Source organism: Pleurodeles waltl, chromosome 9 (assembly GCF_031143425.1).
Source record: "Pleurodeles waltl isolate 20211129_DDA chromosome 9, aPleWal1.hap1.20221129, whole genome shotgun sequence".
In the NCBI taxonomy this organism is placed as follows: domain Eukaryota; kingdom Metazoa; phylum Chordata; class Amphibia; order Caudata; family Salamandridae; genus Pleurodeles; species Pleurodeles waltl.
The window spans coordinates 808,443,589-808,463,485 of NC_090448.1; the positions used below are offsets into that span (position 1 = coordinate 808,443,589).

Sequence of the window (19,897 nt, forward strand, 5' to 3'; positions counted from 1 at the left end):
AGATCCGTTAGAACTCTTTTTTAAGAGTCTCCAAGCCAGTCCACAATGGCCCGATCGTTGAAGACTATAATGGTAGCCACTGTGACTGGTACTTCAATTTTTAGTGCTCATTACACTCTTCAAGCCAAGACTTTAAAGGCCTTGTCTTATGCAGAGATTGTCAGAAATGTTTACCTTGAGCCGAGCCAACCCAACATATGACCCAGAGTCCTTTCTAGGTTTTAAACTTGGGTATTGTACCTAGCTATAGTTAAGTGGAAATCGAAGATTTTCTTTAAAACAAATAGGCAAATATAATATCCCTCCCACCGTCGAGCCCAAACTGGGTCTAGTGGCCTGTAAAATGAATACTCATAATGTATGTCTTCCTGGGAAATCTATATTATAAATAAATACTAACATTTTGTTTTTTCCTGGAGATCTTGATTCACCCTCATGCTTCGTTTCTTGCAGGTAAATGAAATGGACCACTGCTCAGGTGCAAGAGTCAACTTCTGATTCTTCCAGTAACTTTCACAAGTTTACTTCTTTTCTTTCCAGCCTAACTGTTTGGCTGACATATTACAGACTTTGCAGTTGTTTTGCTCAGTCTACCTCCACTTAGCCTCCTCCAAGTTTCATCTCATTTGTTTGTTCTTCAGAAACAAAAGTTTGCTTTTGCAGCTACACGTTTATACCAGTGATGATATCACAACACCTCTGTTTTCTCATCATCTTTCATTCCTGCTGCATAGATATAACCAGAGCCGGTCAAGCACAGGTTATAGCAGAGCTCTTCATGAGGACTACCACACAAGTGACATGCAGTAAAAATCTGAGCTATGATGGCTTCTACGGGGAGTAGGCAGTTCAATACTTCAATCTGATTGGCTGATATTCAGATGGTTTCAAATGAGTGGATGTTCTACTAAACAGACAATGTTGTTGTACTTATGGCCATTTTGATTACATTTACAGCGATTTAGAGTACGAATGATTCACACATGGGAACCTATGAGAGATCCAATGCATGAGAAATCCTCATTTTTCCTCTATTCTAGAGGTGATGGAAAGAAGATAAACTGGACATAAATATTTGTATTAACATTTGCAAAGAGGGGAATAAAAATAAGGAAGCACAGTATCAGTTTCGTGTTTGTTTGCTGGAGGCAGGAAACGTCTGAATACCCTTCTCATAATTGTTCAAAGATGCTTGATGCAGGCATCTTCTTTATGTTGAATCGGAAGCCAAATGCACACAGACACATTTAAATGCAACACAAAAGGAACGCTTTCAACACATGCAGAATATGTTTTTCTGTTTACATTGGGAATGAATTTTCACATTGGTGATGCTACAAACACCAAAAATATTTTTCCATGAGGAATGGCTTGGTTTCTAAAACAAAAACAAAAAGAAACAAAAAAAAAAAGGCCTACTGCCACATCCTCAGGAGGGTACTTCTAAAGTAGCACTCATGAGAGAGCTGGAGTAACAAACTCTTATCCCAGTGCTCACCTGTCAGTGTCAACTGGCAAGCCAAGTCTTAAATCAGTCTCACTTGCAGGCTGCAGAAAGATGAACAGAAGGCAAGAAAAGAGGACTCCAGAAGTGATCTGACTGAACAAACCTGCTTGAATTATAAAGTTTTGATATTTAGTTGTGTGATGGATAAAGCTTCCACTTTTCTGTTACTATTATCCCACTCCTTACTCCAAGCCAGGAAGGTCAGATATTGTGCAGGCCTGCCTACCTTCCTTCTGATAAATTTGGTTCCAAGTCTAGTGCCATCTATAACCCACTTGTGATGGTGAATTGTTCCCTCTCTCTGCAAGTGTAATTCATAATTTGTTGGGAAGAGCTAGGTCTATAAGTTGCAGTGTTGATTCCTGTGGCCTTGGATGTTTGCCTTCTCTGGGAGTTTCATAATTTTGATGAATGTATGGGGAAGACGACCCACTGATGAGTGGCTTTTTTTGCATGCAGGGACTGAAAACGGTGCTTCCAGTCAAGGTTTAAGGATTATGGTTTAATTATCTTTGCAGCTTTCCGTCAATAAAAGTTCAGCTAGTGCTATGTATTGTGCTAGGTGCATTGTAAAGAGCCTTAAAGGTGGGACACCAGGCCATAGGTAGCCTGTGAAGTGCCTGGAGGGCTGGTGTAATATAGACAAAATTGTGAAAGAGTTGCTTGGCTGTAACATTCCAGATTTTTTGTAGCAGACACAACAAAGCCCTCAAGTAGAGTCCGTTTGCATAGCCTAGACGAGTAATAACAAAGGTTAAGAAGTCTCTGTGGAAACCTTGCTGTATGGAACATTCATTTACAGATGGAAAGTCACTGGTGTGATGCACTTGATAAATACTGTCTGTGCAGATTTCAGACCAAATGGTAGCTCTCTGATCTGGTACTGTTGCCATTAACGCAAAGTCTTTTGTACTTTCTGTACTATGGCTGGGTTAAGCATGACCAAATCTGTTTTTTTCGGCTTTCTATTGCTCGTTTGAGCATGACAAGATTTTGAGTTCCTTTTTGGCGCTGTACGTGCTGAGTTTCTGCATTGGGGTGGGAGCAGTTTGCTGCTTGAGCAGGTTTTCTTCTTTTACAAAAATCTAAGGTTTATCCTGATTGACCTATATCGATCACATATTGTTCCGTGCGGGTAAGCTTTCCAGTCTTGAAGGTAGAGGGAAAAACCACGCCACCAGTGAAGTGGTAAAAATGGGAGTATGGATAAAAACGAAGTGTCTTTTCACAATGCCTGGCAATTTGAACTAGCAGGGTTCTCTCCTGGAGCATGAACAGGTTTAAATTCATTGGTGTATATTATATTTGTGTATCCCTAACAATAAGAAGTCTATTGCATGTTTTACTGCAGGCAAATGAGGTAGCTGTTACGAAAGATTGACTGCAGTCTTCTCTTGAACCATAAAAAGAGTATCCTATTTTGTTCTGTAATTAGGGTAAGGATGGGACATCTTCGTTTTTGATGTGACATTCTCCAAAGGTTTGTCAACATGTTTAGGCAGATCAATGACTTAAGCTTGGAACTCCGGTCTGAAAAAAGTATTCATTAACCATTCCTAGAGGCAACTGACAGATGCACTACGGAACTGGTGAAACCATGATGAGGAAATATCCTTTGCGGACTCAATTATTGCTGCTGAAGATTGCTTGCCCTCTTACAAAAATGACAGTTTGTTTCCTTATTCCACTAGAATTAGATCTATAGAAGGAGCAACACCCTCGGACATAAGCAACATTAGACCGGCAGAGTAATTTGAAGGAAAACTTTTTCCCCAACCAGAAAAATCACTATCTTTCCAGACAGTCTATGTGAAAGAAACGCTCCGCAGAAAACGATTTCCAATTAAAATATAGAAACAGTTGTTTTTTTGTTTGGAGTAGCTCCAACATCTATGGCCTCGCAAAAAACAGGAAAAACACTACATTATCTTTTCTAGCTTTACTTACTCAGTAAACACACAAAACATGATGGGAAGAATGCTAACCAATGGCAATCGCTCGGGTTAGCATTCCAACTCACTGGTCTTTTGTCCACCTTATCACCTCAGATTAGACCCAGCCATATGCAAATCAATCTTGGTCCTGATCCAATAGAAACAGTCCAGCATGAACGCCCAAGCCACGTCCTATTTGTGTGATTGATGACTCTGTATAAAGCCACCACTGTCAAACTAAAGATTGGAATATATTTTCAAGGCTGGTCATGGCTGCCAAACTTAACATTCCAAAGTTCTCTTTAGACGTTTCTCAGGGAAGTAGCAATTCAAACCTAAGAGTGCAGAATCATCCCTGCATTTAACTACGGATAATTCAGAAACAGTTCAGTGTTCCATACACAAAGAGTGTCTCACCTGGCCCGGGAATAGGGAGAACTCCTTCAGCTCCGACAGGTCTACTGGCACCTGCATGCCTGAAGAGTGTTCCTGGTCCCCCTCCAATACTACTGACTTGGCATTCAGCTTTCCATTGCTGTCACAACCGATCTGTCCCAGCAGCGTGACAGGTTCCTGTGGAACAAAAAGGGAGAGGCATCTTAGCTGAACTTATGCAGGATGAAACTCAGACATACTCTGGTCAACAAACTACTTCACGCTAAGGTTCTTTGGCCTTCTTTAGTGTCCTCTAGGAACTCCTAGGATTAAATTGCATGCACTTGGCAAACTCACTGAAACTCCGAGGAACACTGACAGAGGCTACAAAGCACAGAGGATTGGCATGGCCTGGATAGTTCAACTATATTAAGATGGCTAAGGGATTTTTAGAATCTGACTGAGCTTTTGTTGTTTTTACCAGTTGGCTCTGCATGGTTTAGCATATGAATATTTGCAATGCATTAGTAAGGGTGGTGAATAATTCTAACGTATAGACTAGTCCTGCACTGAGATAGAACTAGATTAATGCTAAAAGACTGCATGGATTATAAATGAACTTGTATTTCTGTTCAGCAGAGAGCAATGCTTGGAGACTAAAGGGGATACACATGTACTTTATTATTGAGAATGCACTAGCTACGTTACCCAACTTTGAGATTGCCTACATTCATTTTTGTCCGTGTATGGTTAATAAATGATATAGTGGCAGGCACTATTTGCAGCTGCACACATTTTGTTGCTCTTTTTGAAACATTTAATTAACAAATGAATGAATGAATTCTGTACTAAATAATGGCGACTTTCCAGAAGCTAATCCCTCAGCCACGGCATTTCTAAAGTTCGACAGTCGCCGTTTCAGGACCCTCCTCTTAAACCACAGCTGACTCAATCACCGATGACACACCCTCAGGAACCATCTGCATAAGCTACAACGCAACACAATGTATGTCCCATTTCACTGGATATGGGCCAGGATGTCCAGCAGGACACTGAAGAAGCTGAAGTTTCAGAATAGCACCCAGAGGAGGAGGGTGAGGACCAGGTTAGAGAGTTAAGGGGTTATGTTCCACTCAAGGAGGGGAGAAAGCGGCTCAGCAGCCAGATTCGGCCAGAAGACACTGCCCACTTCCTTGCTTTGTTGTTTTTTTTTTGTTGGCTGGTACTGAAACTCAGAGTTCAAAAGTCTTCAAAACACCCAACAACAGAGGTCAGAGCTTAGTAAATTAGCCGCAAACAAGTTGCTAATGGGTCTGAAGTAGTCTTCCTTAGGCCTCATTACCTTTTGTGGACTACTGATGCGGCCAATCCAGCAATGCTAGATATTCAGTGGCAGCAGTCAACTGGTTCATGGAAAGTATGGTGAAAGCCTCTTGCCACCTCAAGAAGGATCTGCTGTGGTGGAAGTTTCTGGACAAACACCAAGCAGGTCTCTGCAAGTGGGGCAAACAAGATTATTATGAGAGCAGGCGCTCACATGCAAGGACTATCAACAAAAGGTCTGTACTGAAAAGAAAAGAAATCTGTTCACATCAAAATCTCAGCATTATAGGTCATCAGGTCGGGCCTGTAGGTGTTCCTAACACGACGGGTAAACCAAGCCATGCTAATCTGAACTGACAATACAACCTCCATGTACTACATATCAAATCAGGGAGGCACAAGTCTCACATTCTATTGGAGGAGGCCCAAAGTGCATGGGACTGGGTTACTGCCACGGGTATTGAATGAGCAGGTAGGAGCTCCCCACTGTTCTACTGGATAGCTATGAAGGAAAGTTTAATCTAGCAGCTACAAAAATATTCAAGAAGTGGGGCAATCCCACCCTGGACCTGTATGCCACCAAACAGAACAATAGATTCCTGTACTTTGCAAACAGATAGTCACAGGAGGGCTCCAGAGACAATGCCTTCCCAAGTACACGGTAAAACATCTTTACCTATGTGTTTTTACTGCTTCCCCTCATTTACTGGGTGCTGATGAAAACCTAGACGGAACAATGTTCATTGACTCTTGTGACCACACCAATTCTGGTATACCAATCGGATTAGAAAATCACCAGTACTAGCCATTACCACTGAATATTCATTCAGTGCTTCTCAGTAGATACAACAACGAAATCCTAGACCAAGTCTTAAATTCGCAGAGTCCAACAGCCTGGTCCTGACCACTCAAGATTAGGAAATTGGACATGATCGGAAATTACGCAGCAATGCTGGCATAATCATGTCCGCCAAAGTAGACATACAATGCTTATTGGAGTTATTTCTGTATATGGGGTGAGAGTAAAGGGTTGTAACTTTCTCTCCATACAATTGCATCAGATCCTATGATATCCCTTTCAAGTGTCTAAGGATAGCATTAGGTACTCATCAGTGAGGGTATTCTTGGCTGCAATTCTTAATTTCAGAAGGTCAAGTGATGACCCCTTTTCTCATAAAGGATTGCTAAACAATTCATGAAAAAGCTGTTAAGAGCCTGGTCCCCTGTATGGTAACCTCCTTGCCACTAGAACTGAATATTGTGCTAAACCAATTAATATTATACGCTATCCCTGTTCAACCCCGAAAGGCAGATCTCAAACACGTGTCATGGAAACCAGCCCTGCTTCTGGCAAGATGGGTGAATGTGCTTAAAGCTGACAGAATAAAATAAACGTGCTTACAATTAACAAAAGACAGCGTTAATTTACACACCAATTCAGGGTTTGTGCCCAAGGTACCTTCGGATTTTTGTCTGAGTGAACTGGTAATACTCCGTTCCTTTTTTCCAATTCTCCATCTTCAGCTGACAACACTACGCTTGTTCGGACATATGTAGGTAGCTTATATTTTACATGTACATAAGTATATAAGAATCCCAGACCAGCTACGTGTTTCTTTCAGCTGGCCAGGCAGGCACCATCCCCTATATCGGAAGGGCGCTGCCTGCTAGCTTTTGGTCTGTATTACTTAGTGTCACCAGAAAGCCAAAAACCCCTAAAGAGAAAGAGTGACTGATTATTCCACTAGAAGCCTGTCAAGAACAGCTGCATTTTATGCATGGTGGGTGGAGCACCTCCTCTGGATATACATTGAGCAGATATGTGGAAATGCAGACACTCTTTCAACAAACGCTAATGCTTGGACAAGAACACACTGCCGGATTCTTCAGTAGGTCAAGCAGTACAATGCAAAAAAATCTAGGTAAGGTTGTGCCTTGCTTATTCATTAGTTATGTTACTGCTCACTATTCTGTTTCAAGTATGTGAATCTATGAAAACACCAGTACTGGAAACAAATTAGTTACATATAGCTCCTGTTCTTCATAGATTTGCACACAGTCTTCCCGCCTCAATTTTCAGAAGCCCATTACCTAAATCTCCATATCCTTCACATTTACTATAAAGTGTAAGCTATGGCGACCTGTAGAGAACGTTGAGAGCTTGAAATATCTACCTTATTGAATGGAGGTTGGATTGTTTCAGATGAGGTGATGGGCTAGTCAATAAGAACTGTTGTTGGACCTATGGTCATTTTAATACTGCTTACTACTGTAAACAAATGCCAGGGATTCCCAGCCCGACGACAGGAAAGGGCTCAAGCATGTAACTCAATCAAAGATGCTACTGCTGGAGAACTGGAGTTACAGGTAACTTATTTTCTGCAAGTGGTTTTCTGATGTGATCCCCAAAGTCTAATCACACAGCTCTTCACAAACACATCTCAGAAATAGTCATGGAGCAAATACACCATCCTGAACTGATGTATACTTGTGGCTTGTACAATATCATACAGTATAGAGGCACCGCTTGAAGTGGCAGTCCACTTCACAAGCATATCTTGCTGGGATGAGTCCAAATCAGGCTGCATGTCTGAAGACAAAAGTATCCTTCTAAGGCTTGTGACTTGAAAGTGATAGATGACAATCATACACAGCAAATCGAAAAAATAAGCAACTTTGTTAATCTGCTGGAACAAACTGGGTACTTTTCAACTGCTAACACTCACAAAACCACTACTATAACTGACACAAAACTGACACCAGCTTGAAGGAAATTCATTTTATTATAATTGCAAACCTTTACAAGGTTACTTCCCACAACTTCATACATGTACCCATGTATGGGATGCACAACACATTTGCATTAATTTTTTTTGCAAACATGCCTCTAAAAAAAAAACATTTTGCATGTGGAGTGGGAGGGTGAGGCAAGGAAAAAGACCAAGGACTGAATGCTACAGAGAGGAAGGACATCTGACAAACTATCCAGGCACTGAATAAGCAGAGGTCACCTTCTAGTATTAGAAACATTTGCACTCCCCCCTCTGTCTAAAACAAAGAGAACTGAATGCGTTTGGAGACAGGAAGTAATTCTCACTCTTAAGATCCACCCTGAATCATTGGACTAGGCAGCCAATTGAGACTCTGCATGTGTGACTAGTTTGATGGCACTTTCTATGAGCAATTTAGTTATATTCACATATGTCGCTGGGAATGATTGTTTCTGCAAACATTGGGGAAAGAGAGAAGCAAACACTAGACACAAGAAAATGATGAGCACTCTCACCTGGGCAGGCATGGAGACTGGCGAGAACTCTTCAATGTGGAAATGCTCCTTCAAGGAATAGCCGAGGTCCTCAATTTTAGCAGACAAAACTAGAGGCAAAGCAACACATAATTTGTCAATTCAATTTACCACTACTTTACTAGTTACATTAGTCTCTATAGGAGGCAGCTAAGTCTTCATTAAATTTTAGATTTAATAAAGGGGTTTCGTATTACTGTTTATGTTCATTAAAGATGTGGGATTTCAGAAAAAGAACTTATGTAGTGGAAAGGTCAGTGGTTTCATGAAAAAGGGAGGTCAAAGAGATAGAGTCATAAAATGGCTTAAGTGAAGACACACACAAATATTTGACTGTTTAGTGTGATACAGGATTCTAACTATACAAGTAGTCAATATAAAATACAATTTATCTGTCAGATATTTTGTACAGTGCCAGACATGTTTGCTTTAATTTTAGGCAAGTAAAATGACTGTATACACATTTCGGGCCCGCTAAAACGTCTTCAATCACTGTATTCAAAAGTATTCTCATTAAGTGGGAATACTTTGACAAAAAAGTTAAATAACATCGAATTTGTCAAGACATTATGAATTCACGTGATACTAGGTAGGAAGATGGAGGTGAGTGGCTACTACAGGAAGGAATCGAACTAAACGGCATGGTTCAAAGGTCAATATAGCCATGCATGCAAAATACCCTTCTAATCAGTTTACCCTTGCTTTTTCCCCAGTATGAACTTTGTTTGCCTGATTGTGTGCATGTTAGCCAACATATGGTATTACACCTGTATGTAAGGGGGCACCTTCGAGAGATCCTGGGCCCAAGTTCCAGAAAGTATACTGGATGTGCAGAGAACTTATAATGCAATTCAAGACAATTTGTAAGTCTGTTTTTTGTGTTTCATCTATATATGGTTGACTGGATTTGCCCTCATAGCAGCAAGTGGAGACAATGAAACATTTACATCATATTGCAGTAATCAGCTCCGCTTCGTGATTGAAGTAGTAAATAGATATTTCTGAGCAAGAAGAGTTGAAACATTTCACTACTGCGCTTATGTTTAGGGAAAAGGGGGTGTTTCGAAGTTTACTCTCCGGTTCTTTACATTCTGTATCATTGATGGGTTGTGACTTACATCACAATAACAGGAGAAACATCACGTGCCATAATCCGTTCTGGCTGCATTACGATAGACATTCTACCTTCCCTTAATAGTAAATGTAGACCCTGCAAATTGTTTCTTCTCTCTCAAATTGTAATGTTTGATTTGTAAAGGATCTGGCACCATTAATCATGAACACATTGTATTCAATAGATAACCTAAGGGGTTTTGATTCAGTCCTCTTCAACCATTGGGCTTCTTTGGCTCAGTCTTAGGCCATTTGTTTCAGACACTGTCAGTTGAATTTCTGAGTGCATTGATATTTTAACCTCACTTTATTTCTATTCAGTGTTTGGATGCATCCATTCACTTCCAACGGAATGCACCAGGGACAGCTTTACGATGTACACTCTGTTAACATACATTTACATGTTTGTGTCATTCATGCACTGTATACGCAAAGCAATCCTTTTATTTATAAGTTCAAGAATCTGAATCTGCTAGCCAGACACAGGAGAAAAGGCTATTTCCAAACTTGCTCGGTGTTCCCAACCACCTGAAGCTGTGGCCATGCCTGTAGGTGATAAAGAAGAAGTCTTGATTCGCAGCGCCAGAGCATAACATACAACCATAAGTATCCCCTTCAAAAAAAGACACGAGGCCAGCAGATGATTTGCCCATGCAGGAATTGTGAGGCTGCCAAGAAATCACTGCAGAGAATTGTTGGGAAAAAGACAGAGAAGCTGTCCAGAGTGAAGAAAGGCCACCAAGATAAGCCAGCAAAAGGAGTCAATTTGCCTGGTGGTGCTGTTAAACTTGCACTTTTAAAATAACCACCTTTTCCATCAAGGGGAGTGCCTCACTCCTACGTCCATCCTGCCTTATCAGTAGCATGATTCAACGGATGGTGGGTCGGGATCCATCACTGTACTAGTGAACTGTGATAGTGCCTGGAAGGACATAACTGCTCCTCGATTCCCAACGTTTTTGATTCTGTGGCACAGGTGCGGACCTTTTCTTGGTTTCCTGTTCTGTTGCACCTGGTGCCTTGTGCTCCTTAACAAAGGGTGCTAAAAGCCTGTAAGTGACTTCTTTCAATCGCTTCTAGGGGTCGATGAGCTACTGGGTTAAAGTTTGCCCAGTGGGCCTTACCAATTACTTCTGACCAATAGGGACCGTTAGCCACAGCACCGAAGCAGGCAGCCAGAACTAGCTCATTAAGAGACAGTACCTCGGGGCATTAGAAAAACACTACCATGTTGGTATGTTTTGAATATACTGTCTCCTAAGTGTTTGCTATCTTTCCCCTACTTTGTTTACGAGGCTGGTAAGATTCTATGGTATTGAGATCCAATGAAGAACAAGTGTGGAAACCTGTGACAAACCTCTAGCCGTCCCACCCACATTGGCTGCATCATACAGGGGGACATAAGCGTACTCCCAGCTGCTCCACCACAACTCAGTGATGAGGACAAAGCAGGGTATAGCTCTCCTGACTGAACAGTCATCAAATGATGTTGCCAAGTATGACTGGCACAAAGGGAAACATGGTAACATTCTGCTCAGAGGTGAAAGTTACTAAGTCTCTGACTCGGGACTTCACTGATTGTGATAGCCAGCCCAGAGGAAAGTAGTCCTTCTGTGGTCTCAGCTCCTGAATATATTAGACACCTCGGGTATGTTTGACAACATCTACCTAAACTGCTTTAGAGCCCCATTTGAGTATATATCGTTCTATTCTTTAAAAAATGCATCCCACTAATTGGGTGTGTTTTATGTCCGTTAAGATGCTGCACCTGGACTCAAACCCATAACCATCTCAGAGTAAAGCCTTTACTTCTGGACCACAATACCTATTGATGAGACAAAGTACAGAAAATATTTGGCTAAACAACAGCAATCACAATACTGGCCCGGGGTTACGGAGAACCATTGGTACTAACCAGTAGTACTTTGATTTCTATGTGAATTGTTGTTTTCTGTGAATACCCTAATGATTTCACAATCTACTCCCTTTTTCTATGCTTAAAACACCTACAATAGCTAGTGATTTTGCATTGATGTTCAGTTGTTCTCTTCAGAATTGATTTTAAAAATGTGCAGGAGAATTATAGAATTTTGACTTAACGGTGCTACGCTCCATACTATCCCTAGAAGGGTACCAGGTTACTTGCCTGACATGGGTGCATACCTTGTAAACGAATCTTACAGCTGAGGTGAACATTATTAAAACATTGTCAGCATTTTCTTCTATCACCCGAGTTTTACTGGTATTATTTATCAACTCTCAATGTTTTCACCCAATTCGGTCAGTTTACATTTTTTTTAATCCACACATGCAGTGTTTTGTTGACTACAGTCAAGACAAGCTACAAACGAAACCAAAAATGCAAACCTATACATCGTGAAAATTTTGATAAAAAAATTGACGAACTGTGAAAACATGTCAAATCTATCATAAAACTCTTTTAAGGAATGAGTCTGATATGTTTTAACGACAGCAGCATTGATGCAAAATACTTAAGAATCATTATTTTATAACTATAGCTCTGACGTCTGATGAAAGTGGGAACAAAATACTTTTGTGGTGCAATAGAAAAATATATTCTTAGTGGTATAAAGTCACCAGTGTAAGTGTGCTCACCCTTGAACAAGATTCGCTTCCATTGACAATCTGGATCCCCCTAAAGACAACTGTCCCCATGTTTTAAAGGATTGGGTAAGACATGACTAGATGTTGCGTGAATCAGGTAGCTAAAGCACACAGAGAAAAGCTCAGCAACACCGTTAGACCTCACTGCCTTAGGGTGGTCATCCCCCAACTTTTTTGCCTGCCTCCCTGCACTTTTCTGACACTGTTTAGCTGGTTTAAGGACTCTGCACACATTACCAGTGCTGAAGTGCACGTGCTCTCTCCCTTAAACATGGTAACATTGGTTCATTCCCAATTGGCATATTTGATTTACTTGTAAGTCCCTAGTAAAGTGCAATACATGTGCCTAGTTCCTGTAAATTAAGGGTTACTAGTGGGACTGCAGCACTGATTGTGCCACCCACATAAGTAGCCCCTTAACCATGTCTCAGGCCTGCAATTGCAAGGCCTGTATGTGCAGTTTCACTGCCACTTCGACTAGACATTTAAGAGTACTTGCCAAGCCTTAAACTCCCCTTTTTCTACACATGTCACCCCTAAGGTAGGCCCTAGGTAACCCTTAGGGCAAGGTGATATGTAGGTAAAAGGCAGGACATGTACATGTGTGTTTTATATGTCCTGGTAGTAGAAACTCCTAATTCACTTTCCAATACTGTGAGGCCTGCTCCTTTCATAGGCTAGAATTAGGAAAGCCCTCATATACTGTTTGAGTGGTAGATTCTGATCAGAAAGGGATAATTGGGTCATATTTAGTATGTCCAGAATGGTAATAAAGAATCCTGCTTATTGGTGAGGTTGGATATTATATTACTATTTTAGATATGCCACTTTTAGAAAGTGGGCATTTCTCTGCAGTTAAAATCAATCTGTGCCTTACAGCCTTTTTCCAATCAGCGTCTGGGGGAAATGCTCAAGGAAGCTGTCAACCAGCCTAGCCCAGACAACCACAGACACAAGGCACTTCTGACTTAAACTTGCAACCTGTCAAGAAGAACTGCCTGGCTGCCAAAGAAGGACTCATCTAGACTGCTTTGCTGAGAAGGACTGCTGCCCTGCTGACCTCTGACTTTGCTGAGAAGTGCTCTCCAAGGGACTGGATTGAGCTTGCCTCCTGTTTTCTGAAGTTTCAGGGCCAAAAATACTTCACCTCTTTGGGAAATTCCTTGTGCGCCGATAATCGATGCACAGCCTGCTGGAAACGATGCACAGCCTGCCTTGCGGCCGAGAAATCGCGGCACAGCCGAACCGGAATGACACAGCCCAACTTCCCTAGTGTTAATTTGACACAGCACCTGCCTAGCGACAGAACGTTCGATGCACCGCCCTACCGGATCGAAGCACAGCCAAACCGGACCTATGCAGCTGAGTGGAAAATCGACACAACTTCCCTAGTGTTAATTTGACACAGCACCTGCCTAGCGACAGAACGTTCGACACATCGCCCTCCCGGATAGACGCAACACCTGTGACTTCTTTCAGCACACCCAGGATTTCCCCACATCGTCCCTGGCCATCAAAAAGATCCCCACATCGCAGTGAGGAACCAAGACTGTGCACCGAAAAACAACGCAAGCCCCTTGCAGCAGGGAAAGAAACCATGTGTCTGTGCCACATCGGAAAATCCGATGCACACCATATTTTTCCACGCATCTCCTCCTCTGCGGTCTCCGTGCGTGTTATTTTTTACGCAAACCAGGTACTTTGTGTAATCCAGAGACAATTGTTGATTTCTAAGATTTAAACTTGCAAAAGTGATATTTCAACTTGTGCTTATTGAAACTATCTATTTTAACTATTTTTCTTTTCGTGTGTGGTGTATTTTTGTGATGTTTTCACTGTGGTACTGTATGATTTATTGCACAAATACTTCACACATTGCTTTTTAAATTAAGCCTGACTGCTCAGTGCCAAGTTACCAGAGGGAGAGCACAGGATAATTTGGACTGTGTGTGACTTACCCAAACTAGGATTGTGGTCCCTAATTGGACAAGGTGTATACCTCTGCCAACTAGAGACTTCATTTCTAACAAACACCATGTGTAACTAATTATTCAGTATGCAAACTAACCTAAAACTGAATAAGCAAACTGAATATCTAGGCTTCAACTTTTCAAGCCAACTTTAGGGCTCCTAAACCACACGGAGGTACAAAAGGGAATTCGGAGTCTCTCTCTTCAAGTACAGAAGGCAAGGCACAAAGCTTACAATTGGTAAATTGGGAAACCAGATTAATGCATATCCTACAAAATGTTTCCTGTCCTAAAACTTAAAGAGCCAGCTAAGCATGTGTTTTTTATCTGTTTCGTTCCTGGTGGAAACAGATCTCAGATGCCGTGAATCCTTGACAAATCAAGAATTTCAGAAGAAGTACACGGACATAAGACAAAGGAAAGGCTCAGTTTGAAAAGTTATTATACCCTGATATAATGATCATTCAACAATGTACAGCATGTTGTTCTGACATCAGACGATAGAATGTTGCATCATGCAGTGATAGTGTCCAATTTCATATTTGTATACAGCAACCAGGGTGGCTATGCCCAACCTGCATGTCCACATCAGAGTATTCAAACTCCGTATCTGAGTAGGTCTCTGTGTAGTGTAGCCCCGTTTTGATGCAGTCTTGCCCATACCAGTGCAGTCCAGTACAATATCAGTGCAGTCCAGTACAATATCAGTGCAGTCCAGTACAATATCAGTGCAGTCTACATTCTTATACGCACAGCACATCTCTTCCTCTATGCAGGCAAGCTCCAAATGAATAAAAGCAACCCCTGCCAGTGCAGTCTAATGTGAAATTGATGAGGATTCTTTCTATGGGTTTATTCAGTCTGACTCTGTGTCCATTGACATTTCAGAGGCAGAAAAAATACAGAAATATAAGCGCCTGCGATGGAAGACAGCACAGTGTCACTCTAATCTGACAAGTTAGCCCAGCCATCAGTCTCAAATCCATAGAACATACAACTCCATTCATTACTTGGAGAATACCATCCAAAACAGTAGGAGAACCTGCACAGCTTTGCAATTTGTCACTCAAACCAGGGGAATCAAAAGAAGAATGATAAACAAGCCGATTCTCAGTTTCACACCATCTTTCTCTGCAGCATAACACTAAGCATTTCGGAATTATGGGCAACCTTTCAAGAGTTACTAAATCGTTTGACTTTGGTAACACAAGACAAATTTAGCATGCACCAGCTTTTTAGATTGATTGAGGGTCTGTATTTTTTGAGTCTCTATGTACAACAGATGTACTTCCTGCACCAACTAATGATGTTGACAACACCTCGATTAGGTTTGGTGGAATATTGAAAAGGGACATGCCAGATTGTTTTTCATGCCGGAAAATGGTTCAATATGCTCCCCGTGAAGTGATGACTTGAGGAGGAATAACAATCATTACTTTCTAGCTCTATTGACTTTCTTCATGTATTGCCAATAGCCTGGGGTATCCTCTGGTGGATTACCACCATCTTCCTTGGCAAAAGAGGGCTTTTTGCTCTCATCCCTATTAACAATCCTATATATATTCTGAGCAAATACTGAGTAAAACTTGCATTTTCTTTATCCTTATTCATCTCACAGTCTAAGCCCTGGTCTTAATAATATGAATTTCCTCACCCACACATGAACTTAAGACTACTGCAACAGAAACAATTAGGTCTTGAAATTGCTGCTGTCAGAAGGCACCAGCACGAACCCCATAATTGACACACTTTGGACCTAGAACTCACTGAAAACTTTGCAGAGTTGGCCACTTCATCTTAAGTACTCATTTGTTCTTCAAATTTCTCCCGGACCAAATTACGGGGTCTTAACATTGATCTACAAACTGTCATAAGACATGCTCATACTGATCTAGAAACTGGATAGTCAGAGGGTTGCATGTGTTGTTTGACATACACTCTTTCCAAGAATATACATATGTCTGCGTTCTTACCTGAATAGACCGGTGATAGCTATGAATAGTAAAATGCCTAAAGAACAGAAGGAACTAGAGTCTGTACAAAGGTTTTCACTCAGAAATATATGGCTCTTTTCTGTTGCCTTGAATTGTGAGAATAACATTTTTTGCTAGTGTAAGAAACAATCAAATCATTGCTTCCTTATAGCAGAAACGCTGTTGTTTTTTTTTTTTTCTATCGCCTTAAACTTCAAGATTGCATGACGTATGGAGAGCCAAACTTGTAGAACAGAGGTGTCAATGTTTAAAGTTCTAATCACAATATCAACTAAAGAAGTTGAGGACAGTACGCTTCAGTCTGACATTGTTCTGTAAGCACCTTTCTATGGTGTTACTTGATTATAGAATCTCCTCACACAATCTCAAATGCAGTCTGCACCACAGGAGAGAGGTGTACCTGATCCAAGACTCATCCCTTCAAAGATTTTTTTCCGTCTGAAATAGGGACCTTTGCCAAAGGTCTTCAAAGTGGTGGGGGCACTGCTGTGGTTTAGAACAGTTATGGGTGAGGGTCATCACTGTCAGCTGCAATTGTAGCAGTTCAATTTGTCCTCTTGGAGAGACAGTGGTTGGTCGAGGACACTGCCTGAGATCCCCAGTACGATGATAAAGACGTGGTTTTCTTCCTTTTCCTTCTATACATTTAATTAGAGAGAAACGCAAGGACTGACATACATACTCCCTAGTCATTATACCAAAACAGAAAAAAGTGCATGCACCACTTATCCAGAGGAATGCTGGGTCTGTGGACTCATCTACTGCTTAGCAGATTTATACAGATATTAAGGGAAGACACCTCAACCACAATTAATGGTGCTATGCTTCAGCATATGTGCCTTCCCTTCATTGAGGTGGGTCGGTACCACCTGATTAGGCTCAACCATTGTTTGGGAGTTCTATATAAATTGTCATATAGATAAATGCATGATTTCAGTTTGTTTAAAAATGGTTATGGGCATGACCCAAAAATATCTCTTTATTTCTGGGGTGTCTATGCCATGGTTATAATATGTTGTGAGAATGCGTTATGACACTTAATGGTGCATATATCCCATTTACTGATAGTTCTTACCTACATGTTTCAGCCAAGTTACAAAGCCCATAAGGATCTATGGTGTTCTTCAGGACTTGTAGATTCCATGTCTATATGCTTCTGAACAGTGTCATGGATGCAAAGGGACGTAGAGGCTGAAGGCTCTCATATCTGTCTATATGTTAAAAATCACCCATCTTGGGCGTATATGTCCAGCTCGGTTGCAGAGAGCAGACTATAGGTACAAAGGGGTATTGTACACTTAACAAAACATTGAGTACAGGGAAGCACCTACCCGTCCCTGAAAAACAGAACATGTGAGCTGGGTTGGCTAATATTTATGAATATTAAAAAGATTCACACTCCCTGTTTTTCTCCTTTTAAAATAGAGATCAAAAAAGTGCTCTTCAGCTCACCTGCTATTTTAAAGCTTTCTTTTTAATTATATTTAGAGATTATAAAGAATATAGAAAATGTTGCCTTGGGATAGCAATCTGCTTAAAATATATATTGGAATTAAATTTCTCTTTGATAAAAGTACTTTGGGATCCCTTAAGCATGCTGGGATAGTCTATGTTTTAGAACATCCATGAAAATTCCACGATGGAAAAGCCACATTAACACTTGAACAAATCAAGAAGAAATGGAACTACCAGAGTTTGTGAGCTTAAGTCTGTAAGAATGGTGAACAGATACTTCACTCACTCCGCATCAATGGAGGGGTCCAAAGACCCATGCAAATCCCATGTATTCTCTAGTCGAGCAGTTTGCTTGGCCTCAAGAGTCAAGTGAGGTTCACTCTACTGTTCATGCCCTGTACTATTCAGTAAAGAAGGTCCTGTGATAAGAGAAAGAACACTATTCAAGCCAGGTCAGTCCATGACAAATGGTCAGCTCTAAAGCTGGGGCGTAGGCCATCTTAAATGTACCAACTGTCTAAGACTTTTATCCTTCTAGGACTCTGAAAACTTGGAGAAAAGATGGTTTATGTTATGAAATGCAATACCAAATAAGTCCCAATATTGTTAATTGCATAAAGGTTTATTTCTGGTTCTTTAGCCAATTCAAAAAAATTTCTACTACTACCAATTACCTTCCCGGATGTCTAGGAGCTTCTGGAACATGAATTTGTAGCTTTTTGTGAGTGCTTCTTCGTCAGGACTGAAGAGCTTCACTCTGGCACTTTGGCCAACACTCCCACTCCATGAGGTACCATGTACTGCTCCAAACGAGGTGACCACCTCACCTCGACTTCCACGTGTGCCATACTTCTGAGAGGGAGTAGCACTGCCAGAGAATAAAAACGTGAATTAGGGTGAGAAAGGAGCCTACGTTTTCGGAAGAAGACTGACTTTATCGTGCTGGGTTCACTGACTACCTGATAAAAAATAGTCATCTTTGTGCCAGATCTTTATTCTCAGGAGATTACCAAACTATCGACTGCAACAGGAAGTGCTGTAGCTAAGTATGATCTTCTGGGCTGGAAACTTTGCTATGCACCTTAGTAGATAAACTGTGTGAAACACTCTTACATCAAGGACTTTGTTAAAATATTCCAAAAAAGTGATTAGACTTACTTTTGAAAAAAGGTAAAGCATTTACAGTCACCAATAATGCAATGTTCAATTTTATTTTACTGTGATTAAGAGCATTCAACAGAAACAAATTCAGCAGTTAATGTCTAATGTGACATGTTTTACTATCAAAACCAGTTTTTCATAATGATGCTTCCCACTCATATGTTTAGTGCAGCTGGGCACAATATGTTAGAGGACTTTTATTGTAAACTGACTGTTGCCCCCCTCACTTTTCAAATTCTGTACACCTCATTTCTGGACACAGCCTACTCTAAGTCACGTGCATCTTTGCCTTAACCTAGTAACATATTTCTGTAATTAGCCCATAACTTATTTAAAAGATTTCAACCTCTCTGAGTTTACCCCTGCAACCTCACAATATCTAGTCTCTTCTGGCTCATTTACCAACCGTTCCAACCATCTGCATGAACTCACATACCACCCGACTCCACTAGTAACTCAAACAGGGGTGAATGCATGGAATGGTTTGCTTGAGAGCATAAAACAAATCCCAATACCAAACAATTACCAACAATCATAACCATTGGATTAACCATTTACACTAGGATCCAAAGTAGTGTGCTGTCTGCTGTAAAGCACTTCATGCCTCGTCATGGGGTAGTAAGTGCTCTATAAATGTAATGACAATAAAATATGCAAAGTCTCCAGTAATAGTGAGGCCTAGGGTATGAAACGTTTAAGTGTTATTCTAATTGAACTGGCATCCAACTCGCAGTGCCTGTCCTTAATACAGCCACCACCTCTGAATCACTGATACGTCTTTCCGCACTGTAAAACCACTCAATGCGAGTAGCGGCTCAACACTTCAAGTTTGACATACCGCTAGAGCGGGTATGTTTGGGAATACGTGCACTGCAATCCACTTTCTTGCAAATGACAATTTGAGTAAAATAACATTTAAACGTACCATACCCTTGGCTTTGGAGTATTTGAGATAAAGGGAAATGATCTTTGTTGGGCACAACTGAAATAAAGGCATAATTAAGAAAGATGCAGAACAGTTCTTTCTTCAGGGTAAAATACGTGTCTGCTGTAGAGGTTGGCTTCTGATCTCCCAACTGTTGATTGTTTCATCCATCAAATATGTGCTGATCACAGTCAAAAGATGGACACCATGA

The 19,897-nt window shown here is 41.0% G+C and overlaps 1 protein-coding gene across 1 annotated transcript in view; it reads right to left on the bottom strand.

Moving 5' to 3' along the window:
• POLA2 (DNA polymerase alpha 2, accessory subunit) overlaps positions 1–19,897 on the bottom strand; it is a 346,083-nt gene that overhangs the window by 212,835 nt on the left and 113,351 nt on the right. The window contains exons 6-8 of the mRNA XM_069208070.1: positions 18,275–18,468; positions 8,426–8,514; positions 3,859–4,014 (exon numbers count right to left, since the gene is read on the bottom strand). Coding sequence (XP_069064171.1) covers positions 3,859–4,014; positions 8,426–8,514; positions 18,275–18,468 — 439 coding nt within the window. The remainder of the gene's footprint in view (positions 1–3,858; positions 4,015–8,425; positions 8,515–18,274; positions 18,469–19,897) is intronic.